General features: G+C 42.0%; 1 protein-coding gene across 1 annotated transcript in view; it reads right to left on the bottom strand.

Moving 5' to 3' along the window:
* SLC9C2 (solute carrier family 9 member C2 (putative)) overlaps window positions 1-17,214 on the bottom strand; it is a 56,916-nt gene extending 39,702 nt beyond the window's left edge. Inside the window, exons 1-7 of the mRNA XM_006907908.3 lie at window positions 17,018-17,214; window positions 14,847-14,947; window positions 13,350-13,478; window positions 11,076-11,241; window positions 7,556-7,672; window positions 6,044-6,205; window positions 1,951-2,050 (exon numbers count right to left, since the gene is read on the bottom strand). Of these exons, the coding sequence (XP_006907970.2) occupies window positions 1,951-2,050; window positions 6,044-6,205; window positions 7,556-7,672; window positions 11,076-11,241; window positions 13,350-13,478; window positions 14,847-14,947; window positions 17,018-17,153 (911 nt within the window). The 5' untranslated portion in view covers window positions 17,154-17,214. The remainder of the gene's footprint in view (window positions 1-1,950; window positions 2,051-6,043; window positions 6,206-7,555; window positions 7,673-11,075; window positions 11,242-13,349; window positions 13,479-14,846; window positions 14,948-17,017) is intronic.
* Window positions 17,215-19,378: the final 2,164 nt, after the last annotated feature.

Genomic DNA, 19,378 nt, shown 5'->3' with positions numbered 1-19,378 from the left:
GAGCTGGGGCTGCTGCAAGAAGCCACCTGGTTAGTCTTGACTTTGGGACAGCCGACCAAATCACCTCAACGTCTTCAAGAGGCTTCTCCCTTTGTGATCTACACGAAAGTCCCTTACCTTGAAAGTTCCTCCTGTCTGATTTCCCATCGACTGAATTCCCAAAAATCTTGCAAGGCTAACTCTCATCCCCTGTTCTCCATAAAACCATCCTGAGCACTGTCTCTGGAAGTGACCCTCCTGTGACTCCGTACTGTCTCCATTAGCCACACTGCCACGGTTCTTATGCAGAGAAGAGCATTAAGAATCGCTCGGATTGCTTTCCAAAAATCTACGTCCCCAGCCCCACCCCACAAGGTTCTTACTGAACCTTGAGCACCAAGGCCAGGACACAGGCTGGTCTGGTTCCATGTAGTACCATGCCAAAGTCAGGGCCAGGTCTGACCTCCACAGGCAGATCTCAAGTCCGTCTCCTCTTGTACCCTCTATTGGGACTTCTCCTTCAGCTGACTGGGCGAGTGTGTCTGTCCCACGAACCAGTCTCCCTGTCGGTGGGTCTCAAGCTCTCCTCTTGGAAAGAAGCACTGGGACGCCTCTCTTTAGCTACAGATATAAACCACCTTCTCCAACACAGCATCACCGCAGGTCAGCAGTCTGACCCTCTACCTGACTGCAATCGCTTTGATTCGAATGATTCAGAGCTCCTGGAAGGGGGTGGGACCTCAAATCACAGTGCTTGGTTTTCTGGAAGTTCACAAATGCTAGAATAACTGACTGAGTAGAACACCTTTTAAATGTCTCCACGGGACCTAAAAAAATGTCTTACATATAGTAGGATCCCAATAAACATAGAATTATTTACACGTATTTTAGTTTCTCACATAAACACGTCCACCACAATGAGTGCCTTCTGAGAAGGGACTTATTTTCATAGCCCAAACCTAAGATACACGATCCAGGCCAGAGCAGACATTAAGGAAAGGACTGGTCAAACAGGTGAAAGAATAAACAAATGAACAGAATGAACAGAAATGAACAGAAAGAGTAATTTATAGTGATGCTGACAGATAGCATGACCAAGCTCAGAAAACTGTCCAAATTCAGACAAAAAAAATATATACGTTCTACGAATGAGTTATTCCCAAGCTTCTGGATTTTAAAAACCAATCACGTATACACAAAACTAGTATAGTTATAGGTGTCAGCTTTTTTTTTTTTATTTTGCCAAATAGAGTTATAAATTAAAAAGTGCCATCTTCTATCATTGGAATTTCATAAAAGAAAGGACACTTTAAACACCAAAAATGTAGGAAGGACACGATTTCAAAAGGACAATGGTCGGTCCTTTACATCAAAGAAACGAAAACTCAGGATTATGGCTTATTTTTCTCATGGTAACATCTGCTTTCATCCATTGCGAGAATTTCTACACTAGACTATCATTGGGTGGGAAATAGTTCTGAAACAGTTCTGTAATCTAGCACGGTCTCTCGGAGAAAGCCTAGCTCATTTGTATGAGAAGACAGGCAAATGACTTTCCCTCTGCCCAGAGATGTCCATGTGACACTTTGCATTTCTGCTGTTTTTCTTTTCCAGCTCTTCCCGTATTACGATGCTGCTACTCAAGTTCATTGCAAAAGAAATAAAGAAAGAAAGTGTTTTCTTTTTTAACTTCCCACAATTCGAAGTAAATTTTTATCAAAGAGTTATGTACAGAAGACACTGTGGTCTCTGAGCCACCGATACAGTATTCAGAACAGGAGTATCAATGACCGTCAATAATTATTGGTACCTTAGATCCTTTTCAAATATAAGTAGTGGTAAAATTCAAAATGAAAAGGTAGAAAAGAGTTATAAAAAGGGAGTTTCCTTAGTGACCATGAAAGCAGAACCACCTAAGCATTAAATTTCTATGCGATCTATAATATACCAAGTACACAACAGGAAACTTACTTAATAATTACCAACTCGATCCTCGTTTTAAAGCTTAAGGAATCTAAATTCAGTCCTATGGTGACTAAAGCAATCATACCTGACATTCCGAAAAATTCCACTAGAGAGAAAAAAAATGAACAAAATTAGTTACATTCAAATCTGCTCACTGAGGTACTTTATCTCGAGTGAAGGATTGATGGCTATTTCTCTGAAAGTTGCTTCAAGGGATCGGCCTAATCTTAGAGAACAGGATCGGCCAGCTTTTTCTGTAAAGATAATAAGTATTTAGTCTTTGCGAGCTTTATGGTCCCTGTTGCAACTGCTTCGCTCAGCTGTCAGAGGGTGTAAGGCCACCACAGGTAACATGTAAACAAATGACTGTCCAACAAACACTGATGCAGAAATTTGAATTTCACACAATTTTTGCATGCCAAAATATTCTCTTCTTTTGAGTTATTTTTTTAAAAACCAGTTTAAAATGTAAAAACCATTCTTAGCTCGTGGGCTGTACAAAAACAGGAATATTTGGCCCGCAAGCCATTCTTTGCTAACCCACGCTGCAGATGATCAGTGAGGATACAGACTCACGGGAAAATCAGTTTACCAACCTCTCCGGGGCGCCTCGAGGACACCACACAGCCTGTCCTACGGACTGCACTCCAAGCTCCGTGACTGCAGGTTCCTGGTGACGGCGGTCCCGAGGCCTGCTGCTGTTCCTTCGCCAAAAACTGACTCCCCTTAAACTGTAAGCCCTTGGGCTCTACAGGTGTGTAAGTGTGGTCAGGGGCAAAAAAGCCAACTATGAGAACTGTGCGAATACCATACACACCAACGACTAGGCGGTTCTAGGTTGCAGAGCCTCCGATTGGCATATGACAAACCTCAGGTGCTCTGGGGCAGAGCAGAGCTGGTCACTCTGGAAACGGGATCTCCCTTTTTTCCATCCTGCATCTGTAAAAGGACAATGCCTCACAGAGGTGTCGTGAGAGTTCGATTAGGTAACGTGAAAGGTGCTCGGCGCACTTCTAAAACAATGAATAAATGATCGTCGTCATTATTATGCTACTTGGTTTTATATGCTCACTTTATGGCTTAGTAAATCAATCCTGTTTATGGATTTGAACAAGGTTTTATTATTCCTTTGTCGAAGATAAAGTGGTTTATCTACTCACTTCAGATTTCTTTAAATCTACTTTTTAAACTGAATTTAATGACAGTAAAACCAGCAATGCCGGGAATCCAGCAATGCGGTGATGGGGAAAACATCTCTCAGAATCTTATGTCCAATTTCCTATAATTAGTATGAATAGATTTTAAAATTCATCACATTCTTTTTCAATAACAATCATTTTACTCAGAGGCAACATCTGTAATAAGGAAAGCACTGAATAACTTTATTTTCAAACTTTCGTCATCTTACTTAGCATAATCTCAAGGCTATAGGAATATATGGCATGAATGCCTACTTTTATATATGTATGTACATTTATATGTATTTTTTAAAGGCTGATGACATATACCAAAATATATCAGTGGTCAAATTTATAATATATATTTATAGGTTGATTATTTTTCTTCTTTGACTTTTCAGAATTTTCCCAAAATTCCACAATGCACATGCATCACTTTTATAATCAGAAACACAAAGTCGTTTAAAAATTACAAATGCTCTTATACTAAATGATATTTTCAATGTTCCAGAAGGTGGGGAGGGGCTGGGAAGTCATAGAACATGTGATAAAAATAAAAGGAATTTTCATCAGCATAAACCCAAGTAGTTTAAAATAAAGTTGTGAAGTCTTTCTGACACAATGGAAAGAAATCACCACGGAAAACTAATGCTACAGAAAAATGTCTCTTTCGATCAATCGCTCTCATTCTCTCTCTGGTTTAGAAAAATGGAAGGCCCTGCTGATAGAAGAATCAAGGGATTTTGTTTCCTAAGAGCAACAGGACTCGGGACTGGATGTTTCCTAACTCGAATACATTACAGTAACGACTGAAGGCCTTTGACACTTACAGCCTAGACCGAAGGCATAACGAAGAGAGAGCCGGGCGCAAGCAAGGAGGGGGTGCATTCTTTACAGAGAGTTTTACCACAATAAAACGGACAAGACGTTGTCTGCTTTTTGTTATCACCACTGCCTAGAAATTCTGAACAATGTCACTTGATAAAATGTTCCTTCGGCTAGCACAGACCCCTCCTGCCTCCTCTCTTGGTGCACCTGTGGCCTCCACTTTTAGATAATCCGCCCTCTTTCATGAATTATTCACTGACTCTCTTCCAGTGCCTTTTGTACGCTAAATTCAAACTTTCTTCCATGGGCTGACTGATATAGTAAGAGCTCCAGCCGCACACCCTGTTAACTAACAATGTCTCAGCAACACTGCACCTCATTTGCAGGTGTGGCAATGTCTGTGCAATTTTTTGACTGTTTTATTTCATGAAAAAGAATAAATGTGCTTGCTCATAGGAGTGACCATCAGCCCCCTGGGGTGGCAGTAACAGAGCACCGCAGACAAAGCGTCTTACACAGCAGGGACGTATCGTCCCACAGCCCCGGAGGCCAGAGGTCCCAGATCACAGCTTGGGCAGCGCCGGCTCCTTCTGAGGGCTGAGAGGGAGAGTATATTCCAGGGCAAGGGAGCCAGCATTTAATGGCTGCCCTCCCTTGAACCAACGGTGTGCTGCTGCTAAGGGTTTAAAACTGGCTCTCGGGGCGGTGGCCGGGGGAGCTGATTGACAGCGTCTACCAATTTCCATGGTGGGGATATTCCCTCTCTGGCCAATTTCAAGCTCCTGACATGACGTCACTTGAACACAGAGTCAGGGAGAGACGTGTGCCCACAGCACTCGAGTACGCCAGCATGAGCGAGTCACATCACACGCATTATCTCGTTGATGCTGCGATGGCCCTTAAGTTCGGTGTTATTATATCACTTTTACGGATGAGGAAATTAACCACAGTTTAGAGAGGTTAAGTGATATTCTAAGGTCACCAAGCTAACAAATGAACTCAAGTCTGCCTAACTCCAGAGCTCTTCAAGGACTAGAGTTGATTGGTTTGTTCAACCGATGTGTATTAAATTATTAATAGGTGTATGGCAGGTGCTGGGCTTGGCTGGTGGAAGAGAGAAAAAAATGAATGAAAAGAGGAACAAGAGACAGTGTCCACCCACCTCAAGGGACTCACGGTCTAGTGGAAAAAAAATGGAAATAGTAAATAATTTTTTTCTTCAGACATTTAAGACATCCATAAAAGGTTCACCAGGAAGGGAAAAAATGAAGAAAGTTGAAGGAAATGACCCTTCGGTGAACGTTTTCTATCATTTCACTGACTGGGGACAGTGAGTGACACCCACGTGTCAGTTTGTCTGTAGAGGAAGAAACGCTTTTAAGTAACTGGATAGTAATTACCCTCCTGATGTCTCTTTCGTGCACGGAAGTTGCTCTGCTGTGGGAGGTAAGAGCGGGAGCAGAATGTGGCTGTTTTGCCATAGTCATTGTGCCTCTCGGGGGCTGGTCACCTCAGTCGGGCCAGTGAAAACTTTAATTCCTGATTTCACTGGACTAATCTAGCCAACGACTGTTTATTCCACTCGCCTGCTTCTCCTCCAGGTACAGACGTACCTGGCTTCTCCCGCTCCCCTCCCAGCCTCAGGTGACACAGTGCCATTTCTAAGGTCTGCTCAGTTCGGGACTCGCGGAATGAAGGGCTGCTGAGCTGGCAAAGACCTCAGAGGCATCCCTCCCAACGCTCGCATTTGACAGATGGGCTGCTAAGGGTCAAAGCGGGAGCGGCTCAGTGCCGATTTCTCGTCCAGGGCACTGTCAGTGACTAAAGGTAAGGTCAAATGATAGGGTCCGGGAAGAGTAAGGGAGGAACCAGGTAGAGGAAGAAGGCAAAGGGAAGGGACGTGGAGTTGAAATTAAAGGGATGTTAGGAGAGGCCAGGGAAGGGCTGAAGGTGACGAGACGCGCAGAGGGGCCATGACGAGGGGGAAGGAGGTTGGGGAAAAGCAGCTGGATTCAAGAACAAGGGACAATGGAGATGCGCAAAGTTCACACCGAGGACAGCATTTTTTGTGCGTGTATCTGTTGTTGCCTTACCGATGTAGAAAGTCAGGTACACCATGGAAATGCAAAGAACGACGTTAGTCAGCGTGTTGCTAAAAAGGTCAGTCAATATAAGCTGAAGCATTCTTGCACACCAGTATCCACAGATTATGCTTCCCCCGATGTCCAAGAACAGGTCTGTGAGAATGGGGAAATCTAGAAAAAGAAAATAAGAAAGAACGAACTTGAACTACAACTTCGTTTCTTTTATTGATGCCATTTGGGTCGATGGACTTTGGTTCCCTTCTGAGATTCTGAATGAAGACCTTGTTCTTCAGCAGATGGGAGTTTGCCGTGAAAGCCTGGCAAGAGAGGCTCCCTTGGGACACATGTCCCTTGCCGACGTTTGCTTATCCAGGGACAGCAGACTCAATACCCTCAGAAGCCAGTCAGGGAGAATAAGGTGGAAAGCCGGTGACAAGCTGGAGAGTGTGTGTTCAACCGGAAGATACCTGAATATCCACCCAGCTTCCATTTCTTTTTACAAACTATGTCAGGGCCAAGCAAGCCTTGTCCAGGGTCCCCACCAACCTGCGGTGCGTTTGTGACCCCTGCCCCCAGTCCAGGTAGTGTTTGGGAAATGGAGAAGTTTTCCATAGTCACAATAACTGGGGATAACAGTGACGGTTAGGGAGCAGTTTTCAGGTAATGCCAACGGTAGCCCCAAATAACAAAGGCTGCCCCGCCCTAAACGCCTGCCAACCCCGCTTTATCACCAATGTTTCTTTCTCCTTTTAACACCTCTCCCCCTATAACTGTCACATAAACACATCAGGAGAAAGCCTTTCCCCTCTTCACGCCGTGATTTCCCCCGCTTTCTGCTCCGGTTAGGGAGCAGTTTTCAGGTAATGCCAACGGTAGCCCCAAATAACAAAGGCTGCCCCGCCCTAAACGCCTGCCAACCCCACTTTATCACCAATGTTTCTTTCTCCTTTTAACACCTCTCCCCCTATAACTGTCACATAAACACATCAGGAGAAAGCCTTTCCCCTCTTCATGCCATGATTTCCCCCGCTCTCTGCTCTACTGTCATCATATCTGGCAAGCCAGCTGGACGACACGCTCTAAATCCCAGTGAATGTGAATCACGTGAATCTGACTATTAGCACTTCTCAGACCCGATGCTCCAGCTCTGCTGCTACCCTCAGACTCAGATCCAGAACAAAGCCAGTTCTTAACGTACACTCGCCGAGATCCAGACGGGTCCAGGATTAAAGTAAATCTGAGCCATATGAAACAATGCGTGTGTGTCTGTGGGTGTGCGCATACATATCAAGGGAGATAAAATAATTTAACATTCTTTTCCCCTTCATGCCCACGGAAACACATAGAGGGCATGTAATTATTTTCTGGTTGCCTAATATGCTATTTTAATTGGTCCAAGAGTCGAGGATGGAGAAAGTGCTAAAGTTAAGACATCTTAAATGTACTTTAAATTCAGTATGAATTGAAACACCCCAGATGAGAGCGATTCCAGAAAATATACAGACAAAAATATGCTCCTACCCTTAAACATGAACGTTTTAGGAAAGATGTTCCGAAATTTTTCAAAAAAGATGGATATGAAGCCACAGATGATCATCGATTCTCCTCTAATGATATCGGAATACATTTTGGAAACGCCTGGAAAAGTAAATAAAAAATATAGCTTAATATGGTACATGAAGATGATGTTCTTACACAGGAAACACAAAAACAGAAGAAAAAGAATAGGCTGGTGGGTGGGGGTGGGGAAGGCAGCCATGAGCCGTGACTGGGATGAGTCTGTAGGACAGTCACAATTGCCACTTTTTAATTTCTCCTCTTTGCCTTCTATGTCCCCAATGGCAAAGAAACATGGCAATAGCACTCCTTGAGGAGTCCATGGCCTCAAACCACGCTTGAGCTTCAGAATGAGAAAGAACACTTCCCAGGACATGACATTAAGCTTGCATAGACATGACTCCTTAAACTCCAAAAGAATTACATTTCAGAAATAAGTACAAAATATGACCCAGCAAGTCTACTCCGAGACATAGACCAAAGAGAGCTGAAAACAAATGTCCACGCAAAAATCTGTTACATGAATGTTCACAGCAACGTTACTCATAATAGTCAAAAAGTGGAGACAACCCGTAGTCTGTCCCCTGACGAATGGATAAACAATCTGGTCTACCACGGGAAGGAATAAAGTACTGACTGATACAGGTTACAACGTGGACAAACCTTAAAAACATCAAACTAAGTGAAAGAAGCCAGGTGCAAAAATTGCATATGGTACAACGTGATTTAAACGAAATGTCCAGAAGAGGCAAATCCATAAACAGGAAATAGATTAAGTGGTTGCCAAGGGCTGTGGGGGCGGGGGCAGCTAGGGAATGAGGAGTGACAGCTAATGGAGATGAGGTTCGTTTAGGGCGTGATGACAATGTCCTAAAATTAGATAGCGATGATGACTGCATAACTAAATATTTAAACACCACTGATTTGTACACTTTAAAAGAGAGAAATTTTATGGTATGGGTTGCGTTGCGATAAAGCGTTTGTAAAAAAAAAAAAAATTAAGTACGAAATCTTATTGGCACTTAACATCCACTAACAGTTAAGTTTAATGGAAAACATAATCCAATTAACTGCCTGGTGATACACAATTCGCTTGCAGGGCGATAGTGACTGGTGCCTGCCCATCCAGCATCCATCCACTGTTCTCGGCGACAATATTTGTTTTGTTCAGAGTGGCAACGTGCCCGACTAAACAACCACTTTCCCCCAACTTCTGGCTTCTGAGCATGACCACTGAAAACTTCTTGGAGAGAGAGGTGACTTAGCTGAAGGGAACGTCTTTGCAAAAAGTCTCCTGAATGATAGGGGAAAAACCAGGACTATAAGGAACGTCCTATAACTCAGCATCTGATTGAGGATCAATAGTCAGGTCGGTTATTTCTGTTCTTCCTCATTCATTACTGCAGCCCATAAGGAAGCAAAGATAATAAAAGGCAAGATTAAAAGTATAACCATCTCGTCTTATTATTACAACTTTGACCATAAACAGAAAGCACACAAATACCAATTCAACAAGATTAGCACATTCGACTTAGCTGGGCAGGAAACCCTTTATCCTCTCAGATTCAGTGGGTCGACCAGGAGCAAGTAAAGCATGAGGTTTGGCATATCGAGGTTTTTATTATAGCTACAATATTCAGAGTGAATGTTTCAATAATAAAACGCCACAGGAATTACTCCCCACATTCTTCCTGCTTTAATGTAGAACTAAATTATATTCATTAAATCACTGTAGAATTTAGAAAAGGAAATATGAAAAAAAAAAAATCTACAAATTCCACAACCCAGATATAAGCGTTTTAATGTTGCAGTCTTTTTTTAAGCGTATAATTCTTTTTATTCGATTGAAACCATACTGAAACTGTGTACGTTATTGCTTTATGAGTTTCTATTCCAGATTGTTTTAAAGTAAAACCTGCTGGAGCCCTACCGTGCTCTTTTAAAACAGATAATGAATAGACAAGTGCCTTTCAACTCCCAAGTGAACATCCGCCATACTCTTTACTGGGTCAGTCCCTCTCAGATTTAGGTTGGGCAGTTCCTATAGCACACGAGTGCACATCGAAAGAAGCGCCATTCGCAGTGTAAGAGCAGGAGCACTAGTTTTGTATATTATTACTATAGTTTTAAGCATATGGTAAAAATATTTTTCCTTAAAAAGTTACTGTATTATGACGATTAGATAGAAGTAAACTGTTTTGGGGAAAAGGACCATATATCTAATTCTCACATGGGTTCTATACGGTGGCTCTACCAATGCCATAAGTGAGAGTGATTTTCCCCCTTAAAAGTGAGTCAAATCTGTCTTATTGGGAAAAAGGTTTTTGGGCCCAGAACCGATGTACCGCCTAAGCATTACTGACATCAAGAAAATTTCAACCAAGAGCCAAATACCTTTGCTCATTATCTTTTCAAGAAATAGAAGATTTTGTATCCTACTCCTTTTTGAAAACGATTTTGAATATGGAAACTGCAATAAATAATTAAAGTTTAGAGTTTACTAACAGCCACTTAGAGTCAAGAGATTACAGAAAAGAGAGCAGGACGAGAGGAGGTGAATAAAACAAGTGGCCAATACAAATTAGCTGGAAGAGAAAGACGGGCGAGAAAAAGAAAAAAAAAAAAACCTGAACTTGGAAAAAGAGGCGGGGCGGGGAGAGAGAGAAAAGAGGACTTTGAGAAAAATCTTGTGACGATTTAGAACATCAGCACCACGAGGGCCTTAAAACCGCCTCTGTTTCCCAGCATAGGTATAAGAGGGTGTGAAACGTGAATACCATTTGCTGTGAAGGTCGGAGGTTTCCCACCCCCACCATAAGGCAATATATTGCTACTAAATATAACCAATACCTTAAACTTGGTTAGGAAAATATTGCTGAGTCAAAAACAGAAACCGCAGCATCTAACCCTTTCATGTTTGTACTGTCGTGTTAACAAAATGTGACCAAAGGGGTAGTGTTTCAGAGAGGAATCACCTTTTTCTAAATAAGACGGGAAGCAGAATAGGCCCCAAACCCTGTTGGGAATAAGCTTGTATTGAATGACATCATTGCCACATTGTGCTCTCACCGCACTTCTTTTAATGAACTACACTCCCCACTACCACCTGCCCCAACTTGGCTCATCCAAAACGGAGTTCTGGCAAGAGGTAGCAAGACCTTGACAAAGTTTCAGTGGGGAGAACAGATTCTCTCCCTCATGGCTCAGAATTCAGTGGAATGGAATAAGAAGGCTAATTTTGATCACCTTCTAGAAAGGTTACATTTTTCTTCTTGAAAAAAAAAAAACAAATCCTTTGAGATTATAACTGGCGTTATTTAATCCAGATCATGATTACATCCTTCAGGTTAATCGATGCTCTACCTTTAAGAACAGCAGCACAAATATCTACTCTGTCGGATGCACGATTCGTGCAAGAAAAATATAATCAGGTGAAAATAAGTTATCCTCAAACTTCAATAAGAGAGAGAAATAAATAACATACCAATAATTTTCAGTGAATTCACAGAATAAATAGGATCTGTAATGCTAATGGTCATGGTCAAGAGTATGGAAGCTTGCAAATCCCACATCTGTTTATTGAAGTTCATGATCACATTTCCAAGTATGATGAATGCCGTAGAGAAGCTAATGAATCCAGTTAACAAGACCTGTGAAGCCAATTCATTACACAGTGTTAGATTTAACCTCGAAAGATGGCATGACTCCGTTTACCTAAGAATCAGATCTTGGTGATTGATATATACAATTCTTCTGGTGATATATACAATTCCTTTGGTGATATATACTTTAAAAAAGTATTCTAGTTTACCTTGCCTCAAAGAAATCATCCCTTCTAAAAAATGAGATTCTATCTTATTGTGAAAAGACCAATCCCCCAATCTTTCTTGTTGCTTGCTATTCCAGCTTAATAGTTATTAACATCGAAATGTTCTTAAAATGTTCTTGAAATTTCTCCTGCTTCTGTGTAAAACATTTCCTGGTTTCCTCGGTGCCTAACTGAGGCAGAACGAGAGGTAAAAAACAAAGGGCAAAAAGCATGTGTTAGCTGATGTGGCCCCCTTATTAAGAGTATTCTAGAAGATACCACATTCAGCAAACTTTTGGATAGCACATCATTGTCCAAACTCTTCTAAGGCAACCACATAGTCAGGGATGCCAGGAAATGTAGTAGTTTGCAGTGGGCCCACTACCACCAAACCAAACGAAAAATAGTAAGTTTCTGTTAGTGAGGGAAAAAGGGAGAATGCATATCAAATAGGCAACTGGCAGTGCCTGCCTCATAAATAGAAATAAAATGTAAAACTTTTAAACAAGCAGAAGGAACAAAAAGGATAAAGAAAACGGAACCAACTTAGTTGATTGAAAAGGGAAGAAAGCAAAGAAAAACATGGTAAATAAAAAGTACAAAACTATATGGGAGAAATAAATCCAAATCTATTTCCTTTGATTTTTAAAAAATTGTCTTTAACTTATATGTGGTAAAATTCATTCTTTTGGTGTACAGTTATATGACTTTTGACAAATGCATACAATCATTTCATCCTTGACCCCAGTTACACATCCATCGCCCTAAAAAACTTCCCCATGCTGCCCCTCTATAGTCAATTTCTTCCCCCATCCCGAGTCCCTGGCAACCAATGATGTGTTCTCCAAACCCACAGTTTTGACTTTGCTAGAAGGATGGTCGGTCTCTGTATGGAGTTAATTAATAAGTGGCCTTCTGAGACTGGTCTTCTTTCTCTTAACACAGCACATTTGAAACTCTTTTGAGTTGTGCCTACGAATATTCTATTCCCTTTTTATTGCTGAATAATATCCCATTGTATACTGTACCAAAGTTCATAATTAACAAAACAATCTACTGAATACATTTAGTTAACCCAGCACTCAAAAATTAGAGAACAGACATTTTTTATAAAGCAAACACAGACCATTTTGGAAAACTGATCACGTACTAGGCCGCAAAGCAAATCTCCACAAATCACAAGAGCGGACATACAAGGCACATTCTCTGACCACACTGTGATGAGAGAATCGAGAGCCATATTTGGAGATTTTAAAACAATTTCTAAATAATTAACGGGTCAAAGAAAAAATATATTAAAATTTAGGTAGGACCGGGATGATAATAAAAACACTAAAAATCAAAACATACGGGATTACACTAAAAGACTAGTCACAGGAAAATTTAAAACCTTAAATGTACAAAGTACAAAAACTAGAAAAAGCTAAAACTCGGTCAACTAACATCTAACTCAAGATGTAAGGGGGTGGGGATGGATAAATCAATCAATCAATCAATCAATCAATCCAAAAAAGTCAAACGTTCTTTGAAAGGAAAACTAAAATAGTCTGGCAAGTATGGTTAAGAAAAAAGAAGAGAGAAGGCACGAATAGAACAATCTTAGCAGGAAAAAAGCGGGCAAATCTACAGAGAGAGCTGAGAGGAAGTCGGCTGTGACATCAGAGCCCGTGTTCTGTCATTGATCAGCCTGGTCGGTGGCCTCCACACTGCTATCTGCTTATATGTGAAATGGAGGTGGTATTTATTTACTCGGCACCTGGTCAGAGTGGTCACTCGCAAATATTATCCATTCTCCCTTCCTTCGGCTCTCTTTACTTATGGGTTCTGCAGAATGAGGAGGGTAAAACAGCTAAAAATGTGAGACTTGTGAATTATTGATCTTTATCGACGGTCATATTCTTTGTCCAAATGAATAAGCAAGAACTGACCTAATTTAAAACGTGTTCTTACCTGCCAAAGCATATTCCTGAGTATATAAAAGTCCACGTCCAAAGCGGCCATAAATATAATTAGAGGTGAGAAATAACAATAAAGCGAAAAACTTGGTGTTTTTAGAAGAGGGTAGACGAGTTGGTGCACCTAAACTAACGAAAACAAACAGAAAATTAGTTTGTGACCATTTTGAAGTTTTAGGAATTAGGTCGATGGTACGTCAATCAATATAAATCTTAAGAGTATTCTAATTTGCAGCTAATGAGAGATGATCTACCAGCCAAGTCCTGAGAGTCTTGGGGTTGATTTCTTGATGTAACCGTCCGGATGAGTTAGTGTGAGGTCCCCTATTCACCAGAGAATTGTGAGTTTGGGCTTGTGGTTAATAATTGGTGTTTTCAAAAGTGGAACCCTTACCTTTGGTGATCCCTGAGACAATTTTGGGTGGTTCGCAGATAAGTAGTTTTTATTTGACTGTTAGATATTTATCCTAATTTGCATTAAGAGGGAAAAAGGAATCGTGCATAGGTACTTGTGATTTCACAGACATTTGCTTAGTATTTTAAAATCTTTCAGTGAGTCAAGTAGAGGAAAATGTTAGATGCTAGTACGGATGGTACCTGTGGAAAATAAACCATGAAGGTCGCACACAGGGGAACAGAAAAAACCGCAGCAATGACAGCGGTGCCGTAAATATTCCCGCCTAAAAGGTTTCTGTCCCAATTAATAGTTTAACCTTCATTACTTAACCTCTCTGCGCCTCAGTTTGCGTATCTACAGAACAGGAGCAGGGTAATCACTTCCACTGGGTTACTGTGCGGGTGAATTAGTTAACTCAAGCATTAATAACAAGTTAGTAAATTAATAAATACAAAGCACTGAAAAGGGAGCCCGGTGCATGGGAAACACCCAAAAGCTGTTGGCCAGGACACGTGTGATATTTCAGGAGAGTAACTAGAGGCTTCGACAATCCTAGGGAGGCACAAGCATGGTCTCTGTTTAAAAAAATAAAAGAATGAGTGGAGACAAACTGTAATTGATCGCACTGCTATGCATTTGAAATTGAGGGTTAATCAATTAATTTTTCTTGTATCTATATCATACACGAGGTATGTTTCGCATTTAATCTGGCAGTTAGAAAAGCGTGACCATACTTCATCATAGCAATAACCACTGCCTTTTACGACTGATCTCCACGGGCGCTGAAGACAACAACACGCAAGACGCCAGCATTTGCACCGGGGGAAGGAAAAGGACAGGGCTCCCAGGGAGACCACGAAGAACTCAAGAAGACAAGCCAATCTTCCTCACTTCCAGATTGGTGCTTTTTCTTAAGCATCTCTGTGTGTCCTTTACTGAATGGTTTTCACTTTCAAAAACTTTACCACCAGGTGAGTATTTGTCTGTAACTCTTTACATTAAAAAACAAAAACAAAAACCCTCCATACGTTCGGGGATAGCTGTTTAGGGTCTTTGTCCTTTCGGTCATTCTCTAATTTGGGGTACATACATTACCTCAATGAAATTGTAGGCCAGCTGACCTATCACAAATCCTAGTAGAGAAAGAACTGTCAAGGTGATGACTTCAGAATTCTTTAAGCACATCCTTAGTAAGCCTAAAGAAATACATGCATGTTATTTAAACATGATGTGTCGTTTCAAAGCAACTTCGAATCCCCTCTCCCTAGTTATTTCATTTTAAATGTCCTCTGTCATATCATTATGAATAAATGATTGACAGCTGTTACAGATGCTGTCTCTTAAGAATAAGACACACAGAATGAGGCATCTCTTCCAGGTAAAGCTGGAAAATATTGAAGTTCCAAAGCCCTTCCACCTGCCCACCCAGTGTCATGTTAGGATCACTGCACGGGTGTCTCACCTATGGGTCTAATGATGAGAAATTACGAAAAGCCAAACTTCATATCTACATAGTATACCTTACATTAATAATTACTCATCCTAAGCTACAGCAACATATATTCTATAGTTTTCCTAAAAGCCAATAATACTTCTTTTATTAAAATTTATTAACATTGGTTAATAAAATTATGTAGGTTTGAAGTGTACAATTCTGTAATTCATCATCTGGATTTTGCATTGTGTGTTCACCGCCCAAAGTCAAATCTCCATCTGTCACCATACATTCGACCCCCCTTGACCCTTTCCTACCTCCCCGCTTCCCCTCTGGTAACCAGCAAACTGTTGTCTCAGAAATACTTTTATTATTATTTTTTTAATGCCTACAGCACTTGATCTTTCTAGGTGGTCTCCCATCCAAGTACTAACCAGGCTTGACCCTGCTTAGCTTCCAAGGTTAGACATTGGGCTTGTTCAGGGTGGCATGGCCATAGACCACAGACCATGTCTCCACTGGGGCATGAATCCAGGACCTTCTGGGTTCCTGGGTAAAGCAGACATGCTAACCGCTACATTATGGAACCACGTCCACAGAAATACTTTTAACTGAGCCCTAACCATAGGGAAAAACTGTCTTCACTGGACTGGTAACGAAAGCCCTTAATTCTCTATCTACATATATTTTCTTGCCTTGAAACTTATTCCCTGCAGGAGCAACGTATAGACTATAATCCAATTGATTTATGCCTCGGGCAAGATTCATTGGCATCCCAGATTCTGCGTTTCCTGACTTCCGGCTATAGGTCTAGCCAAATCAGTAAATTTATTGAATACTTCTTATTTGTAAAGCCAGACAAAGAAATGTTTCTCGAACTATCTCTGCAGTGTCCTTTATTGCTGGAGCACTTGTCTCTATGGAATCGTCAGGGGTCTAGAAATAGTGAAGTTCATGGTCACCAGCACCTCATAGTACTAACTGAAATCAAGGTCATTAATGAGTATCTTAAAGACCCCAGAGAAAACCACCTCACTCCCTGATACAATGAGTACATCTGAAGTTTTTTATGTCTGTTTGCTTCATTGTTTTTCTTTATAGTCCTCTTCGTTCCAGAAAGGTTATTAAATCAGCTGATATTTTTGCTCAAATAAAAAATTTTAAAGGGAACTAAAACTTCTCTAATCACTAGCATTGAATTGTAGAATCAAACAACCGCATTTTTGAATATGTTATCTTACCTGTATTAATATCGTTCACTGTACCTACTGAATGCTTAAGCATCGTTTAAGAGGCCCTTCCTTGTGAACTTTCTGATTCTCCAGTAGGAGGTGGTGTGGATGCTGCATCTTCCCCAAAGAAAAATCACTTCAAAAGCCATAGCAGAATGGACAAAACTGATGACGCCAACTAGGCGAATTGTGACTCGAACGTCTAGGTTCCATTTGCCCTCCCCTCGTCCCAGGTACTTAAGTCAGGTAAGGCTCTTCCTCCTCCTCGTCACCAGAGACCCTTGTCCACACTTTTGAGTTATGCTAAGCACACTGCATTGTAGTGATTTGTGAGCCTAACCACCCTAAAGACCCCTTTAGATTAAAGACTGTCTTATTTGCCTATGTCTATCATGGGGCTGTGCTCAGCAAATGTCACTGAGGGAAGGGACCTAGTGTAGATGCTACTTAGAATTAAATGAAGCTAGACTGACAGACAGCATTCGCTCTCGTCTTATAATTTCATTGGACCCCTTCTTCTGATGTAGTTGTGATTACTTTCCGCACTGACAAGGGTTCAGAGGGTGGAGGAAAGATGAAATTTAAAAACAACCACCTACCTCCCACAACAATAATGGAACACACGAGCATTGTAAAATGCCCTTTCACGAAAGTGTAGTCAGCTGGCCTTCCACAGAGTAAATCGGGTCTGCTACCTTCGCTAGGATTCCAGAATGAAGAGTTCGTTCTTGCCATGGCTTTTTCAGTCCTTACTTGATGAACTCATACGTGAGTTACTATTGACACTTTCCCAACTACAGACCGACCTGTTATAATATGCAAAAAGAAGAAAATGAGACTCGCCAGGACCCGATGCACACGTTCACACCTCCCGTTCCAGCTCTAGGTCCGGCAACATCTTACGGGCGCACGAACAGAAGCGTGGGTGCTTCGTGCTCAGAATGCGGCATGTATGGGGGGCAGTGAGTGTATGGGGCTTCGCGCTTACTGTTATATGATATGGTAATGTGTTTGCCTTCCCCATTGGACGGTTTCTCCAGGGCTAGAGCTGAATACTAATTTTTCTTAAGGCCGTGCACTCGGAGCATGGCACGTAAGAGGCTCTCCATTAACAGTGGATGGCCCGAACTGTTTGAGGGGAAACACTTTCTCCACGGGTACAAATCATTCTGGAATTCTCCTTTACTCCTGCGATCCCATGTCCCCTTTCTCCTCTTTCAGGACCCTCCGAATCCAAACTGGCAACTGGGAAATGAGGTCAAAGCTGAGTCGCACCTGTTAAGGTGGCGGTTGGGAGGGGGCGAATCACCTAAAAACAAAGGAAGAGACTAAAGTTGAGGTTTGAACACTTGGTACTTTGAGTGAATTGGAAAAAGTCCCCTTTCCCGATGGCAGGGCACACCGCATGGCTCGGCACGTGAGTGAGAGGCAGGATTTGAGCCCCAATCCCCCCACACACTGGTGCCCTACGTAGCAGTCCCAAGAAGGACTCGTCCTGTGTCATTTTCCTCGTGGCCAGCCTCAACCTAACAATTCCTGAGGTTCCTGAAGTGTCCCTGGCAATATTTAGAGCTCATCTTTGGTTCTCGGTTTTGTCCTTGTGTGGTCTACAGAGCACAGTGATTCCGGTGGGAAGTAGAGGATCGGGCCCGAAATGAGATTCGGAATGCGACACCTCCAATCACTTCACCTGCCTCTCGCGTAGCCCACCAGGTTCGTGGCGTCTTCACATCCTGCTCTCCCCGCTTGTCACCACAGCGTCACTCTCTAATCAACTTGTCCAAACTACCAAGACCAGCGGTATCTTCTTCCAAGGCACAGCTGGCTCAGAGCTGGCATCTGGATGAAGACTGTCGACAGGGAACGATGCTCAGCTCTGCGTCTGTTTGCCAGGAACGGTAACGGCACTGCCAACCGATGTCCCAGCGAAAGCCATTTCCATGCCTGATTCCCATTGGTTTCTTGCCAACCCACTTTTACTCTGATTGGCTGCGTACATTATCCCCACCCCCAATCCAGAAGCAGTTAACCGAGCCGTCTCAGGGAAGCGTGCGGTCTTATCCATCAAGCTGTGTCCACACCCACAACTGTCTTAACTGATTTTCTCTGCCTGACATAACAGCTGAACGGTTACTGACCAGGTGGACAGAATCTCCTCCTACATATATTTTTAATATGTACCGTGTTTCTTTCTTCCACTCCAATACTCTTCAACACTGCCTTGTCTCCCCTCTGCCTTTTTCATTCACCCTTTTCTATTTTCTCTTCTTCCACCTCTCCTTCCTTTTCAATAAGAGTTTCTCACCCCCATTTTCCTCCTTGGCTCCTATTTGTCCTTGGCTTTTGTTCCTTAATTTGAAGAAACAGTGTCGCCCACTCTTTATAGGAGAACAAATGCATCTCCAATTCTGTGATGCCTATAACTCACATATATTTTGCCCCATATCTAATCATTGAAAACGAATACGGTATAAATCTAAGCAATCAAACATCGGTAATCAATCTGTAGTTTACTTTTGAGGAAGTTATTTTGTGACAGTGAAATTCTACCCTCTCGTCCCTGTACTACACTAATCCAATTCTCTTCCCCGGGGCGGCAAGCATTACGCCACAGCAGCGAGATTACTAACCCATCACCAACCTTCTCCACGGCTCCATATCAAGGAAACTTTGACAAACCAAAGTCCTAATTCCTACCTGAGACTAAATGGTTCCGGTCAACAGTCTCGTCCACCCCTGACCGCAACCACCAGCACCGGCACCCACACGCCATTCCCCCAAATGTTCACTTCACAATATTTTGTTGTGGTTCATTTAAGCCGCGGGGCCCATCCTTACCAGCACTCCCCAGGTCCAAGTTAAAAATATCAACCAAGTAAACAAACAAACAAACAAACAGGTCTCATACACAGGATGTCTACTGAGACATTCTCCTTAATCTTTTCAATCCTGCCCTAATT

Source organism: Pteropus alecto, unplaced genomic scaffold, assembly GCF_000325575.1.
Source record: "Pteropus alecto unplaced genomic scaffold, ASM32557v1 scaffold101, whole genome shotgun sequence".
In the NCBI taxonomy this organism is placed as follows: Eukaryota; Metazoa; Chordata; class Mammalia; order Chiroptera; family Pteropodidae; genus Pteropus; species Pteropus alecto.
This window is presented reverse-complemented; position numbering and strand designations above follow the sequence as displayed.